The sequence below is a fragment of the Fukomys damarensis genome, unplaced genomic scaffold (assembly GCF_012274545.1).
Source record: "Fukomys damarensis isolate Sample0158 unplaced genomic scaffold, DMR_v1.0_HiC HiC_scaffold_27, whole genome shotgun sequence".
NCBI lineage: Eukaryota > Metazoa > Chordata > Mammalia > Rodentia > Bathyergidae > Fukomys > Fukomys damarensis.
This window is the reverse complement of record NW_022900939.1, coordinates 24,716,858-24,725,805: the sequence shown is the minus strand read 5'-3', so window position 1 is coordinate 24,725,805 and position 8,948 is coordinate 24,716,858. Positions and strand designations below refer to the sequence as shown.

Sequence of the window (8,948 nt, the reverse complement as noted above, 5' to 3'; positions counted from 1 at the left end):
TTTTTTTTTTTTTTTTTTTTTTTTTTTTTTTTTTTTTTTTTTTTTTTTTTTTTTTGGTACCAGGGATCAAATTTGGGCCCTGCTACTTGCGAGGCAGACAGTGGAACCACTGAGCCAAATCCCCGGCCCTAGCAACCTTAATTCTGTCTGCAGCCTTCGTTTCCCCTTGCCATAGAATGAGACATTGCTGGGTTCTAAGGATTTAGACTTCTGAATGGACATTGCTGAGGGTCATCTTTCTGTACCGACCAATCATACCCACAGAATTAAGGGGAGTGGAATGCATTCCAGCTACTGAGCCTGCTTCCTCTCCTCTCCTGTCTTTGCCAAGTACAGCTTGCAGCACTTAGGGCTCAGGAAATACTTACTGAAGGAGGGGATGGCTGCCCAGGGAGTGCCCGTGTCTGTGTCCCGGCTTGTTGGAATTGTGCGTATGGAGTAAGAGCCTAGTGAGGTGGCTCATGAGGTGGCTGGAGGCTCCCCAGCATAGGGCTCTCCAGAAGGAGGTGAGCATTTTGCATGTTGCATACTTCTGCAGATCCACTCACCAGCAGTGCTCACTCTTAATGATTTGATTTGTTCTCCTCAGCCTTTTCACAGACCTGTGTGTGCATGTGTACACATACATGTCCCTTTATTTACCGTAACAGGGCACCTTTTTCTCCTCTTAAAACAGACTGCTCCCCTTCTTGCATATCAGTTTTAACTATCTCTGTGTGAATTGCATTCCTGCATTGCCTCCCTGAGCTGCTGCTGAGTCCCCTTGCTCTCCCTGGGTCCTCCATGTGGCTGGCCTTGCCACTGTTTGATTGGTCTTCTGATTTCATATGTGAAAGGAGCCTTCGTTTTGAGTCCCAAAGCACCCAGCCCACCTATATGGGGTAGTGAGTACAGAAGAGAATCCCTAAGGTTTTAGGTTTATTTGGGGTGAGTGTACCAAAAGGGGATGGGGGAGATGACAGCATAATCTCAGTAGTGGCAAGGTTTTTGGAGGTTGGAGATGGCTAGGGGACCACAGAGGACACTAATGCAGCAATGGTGTCCCTGGAGTCCAGCCCTGAGGGAAGCATGACATGAATAAGGCAGCCTTTGCCCCCAAGAAACTTCATCTATTGGGGGGCCCCTATGGGAGTTTCAGGCTGGGAAGCTGAGGCAGGAGGATTGCAAGTTCAAGTCTTATCTGGACACGTTTGTGAAATCCTGTCTCAGAATAAATGAAATGGCCTGGGTATGATATAGTTCAGGGTTCAATCCCCAATACCACCAATAAACAAATAGCAACCACACATCAATCTAGGAAATAGGAAAGGACACTTTACTGAGGTTAGTTTAGCTGGTGGGTGTGAATGTGTGATAGTGAAGCAGTCTGGCAAAGCTTTCAGGAATATTCCAGGGACTTTGCAAAGTGAGTTTAAGCCAGGAGAGGAAGACTGGAAGGACTCACTCACAAGTCAAAGGGCAAAAAAGAGGCTCTCTGGCTAGTGTTTGGTTTGGGTAGGACCTGGAGATCCAGTTAGTAGGCTTTGGCCAGACACGGGATGCTTCCAAGCTGGACCTGGGAGCGAGTATAGTGAGAGCACCTGTGCATGCAAGTGTGAGCCTTGCAGTCTCCTTTTGTTTACCGCTGGATCCTCAACACCTAGAAGAGTGCCTGGCACAAAGCCCATAAAGTTGAGCAGGTGATTGATGGGTACCTGGGCTTGTCATTCAGGTGGTGACAAGTTTTGTGAGTCCCTGCTCAGAGATGGCCTAGGAAGCAACCAGAGGGAATGGGCTCTGCCCAACTGGAGCAGCTCTGGAATGTGTGCGATCACAGATGCATAACCAGAAGAGTGGGAGTGAGGCTGGAAGCAGAGGAGATCAGGTGGGAGAGGAAGGAAGTGGGGGCCATTCAGGGCCTCCTTGCTAGAGGGACTTGGCTTATCCACAGTTGTCCCCAGGATGGTAAGTCATCTATCGCAGCTTGCTGTTTTGTGGCCCTGGTGCTCTAAACTCTTGCGTCTCAGGCCTTACACACCTGACTTCTTTACCTCATCCATCCACACACTTCCTACCCTCCTCGTCACTTTACCAACTGGGGGCTTCAGACGCCAGCCTCTTGCTTATTTGAGCCACTACTATGTACCAAACCTTCCTAATATCCTGTCTCAAGAAAGGAAAATGCTATGTAAAGTACTATAATTTCCAGTTTGCAGAAGAGGAAACAGTTGAGATGCAATGGTTCACACCTATAGTCTGAGCTGTTTGGGAGGCTGAGACAGGAGCATCACATGAGCCTAGGAGTTCAGGGCCACCCTAGGCAACACAGCAAGACCTCAGCTTAAAAAAAAAAACCAAACAGGAAGTTAGGGGTGTGTCAGTGGTAGAATCCTTGCCTAGCATCCCTGAAGCCCTGGGTTCAATGCCTAGCACCACCACACACAAAAAAGAAAAGAAACAGCCTCAACCTCAAGCAGGTTAGGTCTCACTAAGTTGCTCATATTGGGTTTAAACTTCCAATCCCTGCCTCAGCCTCCCAGGGTTTCTGGATATATACCGCCATGCCTGGCAATGGAAGGCCTTTTCTTTTTTAACTGCCTTTCACTTTTCTCTAAAATCCACTTGAGTGGAACTTTTGTCCTCAACACTTGAACAAAGTTGAGCTTTTTTGCCAAGATTGTCATTGAAATTAAATCTAGTGGTTAGTTTATGCCCCTTCACTCTCTTGATCTGGTGGTGACAGTGGCCCCATTGCTCGTACTTTCTGTATCATATTGTCTGTCTCCCCGTTTCTAGAATGTTAGCATCTTTGGCTCAGAATGTTTTTACTGTGCTGTCCCTCTCAGGCAGAACAGTGACTGGCAGAAAATAGGCACAGTTTATATACTGGTAGATTCCACCCAGTTCACAGCTCTCGATACCTTTTGTGTGGCTGTGTATTAGCTTTTCCATCACTGGGACAAAATATCTGACATCCACAACTTAAAGGCTCCAGTTTCAGAAAGTTCAGTCTATGGTTGGCTGGCTCCAAGGTAAAAACCTCATGGCAGCCAAGCAGAGGAGCTGGGGGCAGGAACCTTCTAGGTCGTGTGTCCAGTGACCCACCTCCAACCAGGCCCCACTCCTCATAGAGCATTGAGGTGTGCATTTACTCAGTGGATTAATCCATTGCAGAGCGTGATGCTGCCATGATCCAATCACCTTCCAAAGTCTTATCTGTATGACACTTAAGATCTAACCTATAATGGAGTGTAGTCAACCCTTACTTTTCCGGCTGGGGCCTCTCCCCTTGGTTCTAGCCTCTGATGAAATCCCAGTCTCCTCCATACCCACCCCCTGTGATGCCCCTCCTTTCTCAGAGAACTCACAGCTCCATCCTTCACTTGTTCTGGCCAAACCCTCAGAATGACCCTCTTCTAACTAACTCATCAGCCCCTCACTAGTCCATCCTCAAATTCTCCAGAATAAGTTCAGAGTTCACCCTTTTGTCACTCCCTCAGCTGCTACCACTCACTACTTCCTGCGTCCACCTTCCAAGAGGTCTCAACTTTGCCCACTGTGCTGTGATGCAGCCACCAGCATCCCGGCTGAAAACAGGTCACATCCAGTCTCCTCTGCTTAGGGCCCTCCAAGCTGCTCCTGTCACACTTCAGATAAGAGCTGTGGAGTCCTGGGGACCAGTGGTCTTTCCCTCAAGATCTGACCTCTCACCATACACCTGCTCTGCCGAAGCAGCACTAGCCTTGCTGTTCCACAGTGGCTGGGAGTGTGCCCAAGCATCTGCATTTGCTGTTTCCTCTCTCTGAAATGCTGTTCCCTGCTTTAACAACTCCTCACTTCCCGTGCATCTCTGCCCACTGTGAGCTTGCTCTTTCTCACCGGCGCTTTTCCCTGGTGTGTTTTTTGACATTGCCTCTGGCCATATAGAACATACTACCTCTTCTGTTTGGTTGTGGGGTTTTTGTTTTGTAGTTTTTTGCTGCTTTTTTTTTTTGTACCAGGGATTGAGCTCACGACCTTGTGCTTGTGAGACAGGCATGATGCCACTGAACTAAAATCCATGGCACCAGTTTGGTTGTGTTTTTATTGGCTCTCACCATTGAGATGAAAGCACGCTCTCGGCCCCACTCCCTGCTGTATCCCTGGAAGTGTGGAACAACATTGGACACATCATAGTTGTCGATAAACTATTTGTTGAATAGATTGAGTGGAATTCAGTCTTCCCTCAAGGAGTTTATCAAACAGGCAAGCCACCTCACCTGAACAGAACACATACATTGCTAAAGTGTACAGCCTAGTGATGGCCTTTAAGTCATCTTAAACTCCAGCAAACTAAGGCAAAATGGTATTGTCTTCTCTGCCACCTTTTAAATAATTTTGTCTCTAAAAACTAGAAAAGGCAACTGTTCTCTCACATGGTTGACCAACTCTCACCCCATATGGTGCACTTCTTTTCCTACTTTTATTTTGTCCCAAACTCACTCTGCAGAGCCTGTTTCTTTCCTTGCCTTTAATAAAACTTTGCTACTGGGCCGGGATTTAGCTCAGTGGTTCCACTCCTGCCTCGCAAGTGCTCAAGGACCCGAGTTCGATCCCTGGTACCAAAAAAACAAAAAGCAAAACTTTGCTACCATTAAAAAAACCCAAAAAATAAATGAAAATTAAAACTAGGAAAATAAAAAATCCTTTCAGTACAGACAGTATTTGCCTTCACCATTTTCTGCCTTTGCCATGTAATACAATGTGACTAGGCTGGGCGTGATGGCGCACGCCTGTAACCCCCGCACTGGGGAGGCTGAGGCAGAAGGATCGCTGTGAGTTCGAGACCAGCCTGGGCTGCATAGTGAGTTTCAGGTCAGTCTCAACTACCCAGTGAGACCCTGTCAAAAAAAAAAAAAATGTGAATGACTTTAGCATGGGCCTAAGTCAAAGCAGGGGACAAGGCTGTCCAGTGGCCCAAAGCACTTTTCCCTGTCTTGAATCTTGCTTTGCTATGCTGAGCAGCTTTCCCATCTGCTAAGACAGACACCTGATCCTTGTGACATAGATGACTCTTAAGGAGATAGAGCCAGGTCAGATCACAGAGCAGAGCTGGGGTGCTAACCCAGGCTTCCGTTCAGCACTTTGCTCTGCACATTCCCTCCTATGCTCTGTGGTGGCAGAACCCCTTAGGCCATGTGAAATGGAGCTGCTGGGAGTAAGAGCTAGGGAGAGGTGGCTGTAGCACTGAGTGTGTTGTGTCCCCATCCTAGGTCTGGGGGAGGAACTTTGTGGCAGTATGTGTCAGTGCCTATGGGGTTTGTGAAGCTGCAATCCTTCCACTCAAACTAAACACTGGGCTGTGGAAAGCAGGAAGGCCCTGGAAGTGTGGGGTGTGGTTTGCAGAGCTTTTGAAGTGCCTTCAGGCTCTGGAGGCCCTAACTCTGCTCTCTGCTCCCACCCCTGCCCAGCTACCCCTTCGGGGCTTCGCGGGACACTGGATCTCCAGGTTATCCGTGTGCGGATGGAGGAGCCCCCAGCAGTCAGCCTCTTGCAAGACTGGTCCAAGCACCCGCAGGGCATAAAGGGGGTGGGTGCAGGTGACACCCCAAAGTGGCCTGCAGTTCTGTCAGAATCCAGCACCACCGTAGGGGGACAGCCAGAGGCAAGCAGTGGGGTATAAGTTCTTGCTTTCCTGGGGAGGGGAGGGAGGGCAAGAGGGAGGAGGCAGCATCCCCCTTTGGCTTGTAACTCAGAGCTGCTCACTTGGCTACCTGACAGTTTCAAGGCAGGTTGGAGGGGTGGGGCACTGGAGAATGTCTGCCCCTGACCAGACCTGAGGTAGGCGGGTGGCTGAGGCTGGCGTGGTAGGGCATTGGGCCTGTGGAGAACACCTACCCCAATCCTGACCCACACCTCTTTGTCCCGCACCCTCTCTGAGGTCCCCACCATTCTCCCCTGGCACAGTGCCTTACACAGAGGTGGTCATGATGGGGTCTGAAATGAGTCCCACTACCTCGGGGGACACCTCCTCCCCCACTTGTTTGGGCTCCTACACCAGGAGCCTCCATTACCTCTTCCTGTTCCCTCCCTGCCGAGGGCTCCATTCAGCTCCACACTCCCTTTCACCTGTTTTCCTGTTGTATATATCACCTTTGTTGACAATAAATTATTTTTTTTTATTAAGAGAGTTCCGTGTGGGCCATCATTGTGGGAAGGGGCCTCCTAAAGCCAGCTTGGGGGCAGGAGGGTAGTCCTGGGTGGGAGCAGGGGCAGCCTGTCCTGGAGGGTGTAGTACTGAGCACCAGGTCAGAATTCATCAGGCCAGCCTTGGTCTCAGTCCTCTCGGCCTCACTCTCGAAGTGGGATCAGAAAAATATCTTTAGATCTTGTACTTTCTGACTTTGCCTGATAGGATATCTGTCCAAACAAGGCCACCATGGGAGCCAGGGACTCTTGTACCCACAGAAATAAGTGTTGTTGGGCCCTTGTAAGGTGAAGTGATCCTGGTTCAACCTCCCTTTCCCACCCCACAAAGGGGAGGTGGCATGCAGGTCCTAAATAGCTCTCCCTTCTCTCCAGCAAAGGTTCCCACCACCCTGTCCTTGGCTTAATTCTACCCAATCCCTGACCTGATTTCCTTCCACTGCCCAGACCTGAGATCCCACTTCGGGTCCCTGTGTGGGAGTCCATGTTCCCTGAACTAACCTGCCTCAGGCCAAAGCTGCGTGTGATCTTGCCCTCTCAGACCCCAGTCCCCACTGTCCGCTTAGTACCCGTGGGCAGGTAAGGTAAGTAGAAGCAGCCACTGCTCCTGAGAAGTAGGTGCACTTAGGGAAAGGAGGGCGTCCATTCCACAGAACACCGACCTTAGCAGTCATGCCAGTCAGGGAGGGTCCAGGGTTAGCAGGGTGCCCCGTGTTCTCACCTGAGCTGGTGTCACTGGGCCTCACAGCTGGGTGGGTACTTGGGCACAGTCCTTTGCCCCCATTTGACTGGCTTGGAAGGAGCCCAAGAATGTATGGGGCAGAAGTGTGGAGAAGAGGTAGTATTCAGGAACTCCAGGTACTGGGCTGGCTCAGCTACTGTGGACTAAAGGGGCCTAGGAAACTTCGAGATCTGCCACTTTTTGTAGATGGACAAAACTTGTGTACTACCTAATCGCAGAGGGAATAAATAATGCTAAGAATTTGGCCCTGAAAACACCAGTATTAATCATTGCAGATGATTGTGTCATCCTTTCAATGATGTGATTGTGTTTACATTTATGCCAATGTGCTTTTTAAGACAACATGGCTGTGTCATTGGGTGCTTACACTTGAGAAAACCTAAAAGCTTGTAAAATTGTGATACCAAATGCACATTTGCTGCTATTCTGATTCATGGCTTGTCCTCCTAGACTGTGAGCTCCTCCCGGGCAGGGACCAGGCAGCATTGACTTTGCTTTCCTACTGCCCTGTTTAGGGCCTGGCACATAGGTGTTCAGTAAATGTTGTCAAGTACCTTGGTGTGAATTCTTGTGTGACATTTTTCTTGTGAAAGTCGGTAACTGGAGTGTGGTTCTCTGCACAGGGGATTTGCCATGGTGATGATGGCAGGTAGGTTGCTCCCTGACACCATCACATCCTGACCAGCTAGGGTCTGCCACTTTTGGCCAGGATGCAAAGGACTACATTTCCGTGACCAGGAGCTGCCTGTGAGGACCTCTGGCCTCCTAGGAAGAAATGGAGAGGGACTGAGGGCATGACTCAAGCCTAGCGTATAGGAGGACAACTGGATGGAGGTGACGGGTTCCCTGGAGCCTTGCTTCACCCTGGCTTGGAGTCCGTCCAACCCCAGCCCCACTAGCCTGCCACTTTATCCAAGTATGGTGCTGAAAGCCCAGCCGTGACAGGATGAGGAAATGGGGTGGGGAAGAGGATGCCTCTGCCTTGCACACTCCCAGCCCCTCTATCTACTGACCCTCTCAGAGTCGGGCTAGGGGGTGGGAATTTTGGATACCCAAAAGGAAAAGTTTTTTCTACACACTTCTGCCACCAAATTGAGTATTTACCCACTGGACAGCAAAGTGTCCAGTAATTCAGTTCTGACAGTAAAGATCAGGAGCTAATGCAGACTCCATGGGTAGGACTCAGCTCCTCAGACATAGTTGCAAACTCAAGCTGCCACACCTGTATTGGTAGCCAACCAACTGGAAGTTGGAGGTTCCCACCATGCCATCCTGGTTTTGTAATTTTCTATAATGGTTCACAGAACTCAGGAAAACATTTCTTTAGTTCTATGGGTTTTCTTTCCCCGTCCTGGTGCTCTCTGACTCCTATAGCTTAATGGTTTTATGGAGGCTTCTTTAGGCCTGACAAAAATCTCCAGCCCTTCTCCCCTCTCCTGTCAGAGGTAAGGCTGAAAGTGCAAACCATGGTCACTGTTGGGTCCTCTGACTGCTGGCCAGCGGCCTCCAAGAGCTACTTTGGCATGAACACAGGTGTGGTGGAAAGGGTCATAAGTAGCAAAAGGTGCTTTTTTTTATAGGCATGTGCCACCATGCCCAGCTCAAAATGTTCTTGTCTCATATACAAGACAATTTCAGGAATTTTAGGAGCTCTTCTCCCCCCAACCTTTTTTTTTTTTAGACAAAATATGCACCACCACACCTGGCCTATATCACAATACTGTTAACGATAGTTTCTCATTTGTGGGCAAAACCAGGAGATGAGGAAGAAGCACAATTAGGTGTAATGGTGCATGGCTATAATCCCAACACTTTAGGAGGCTGAAACAGGAGGATCACAAGTTTATGCCCAGCCTAAGCAATGTAGATGCTGTCTCAAAATAAAAGATTAAAAACATTTTAGAAGCTGAGCATGGTCACACATGCTTGTAATCCCAGCACTCAGGAGGCTAAGGCAGGAGGATTGCCGCAAGTTCAAGGCCAGCCTGAACTATATAGCGACTTCAAGGCCAGCCTGAACTACATAACAAGAACCATCTCA

General features: G+C 49.2%; 1 protein-coding gene across 1 annotated transcript in view; it reads left to right on the top strand.

The window, feature by feature from the left end:
* The window catches only part of Spindoc (spindlin interactor and repressor of chromatin binding), a 12,044-nt gene extending 5,900 nt beyond the window's left edge, over window positions 1-6,144 (top strand). The window contains exon 6 of the mRNA XM_010636120.2: window positions 5,430-6,144. Coding sequence (XP_010634422.1) covers window positions 5,430-5,641 — 212 coding nt within the window. The 3' untranslated portion in view covers window positions 5,642-6,144. The remainder of the gene's footprint in view (window positions 1-5,429) is intronic.
* Window positions 6,145-8,948: the final 2,804 nt, after the last annotated feature.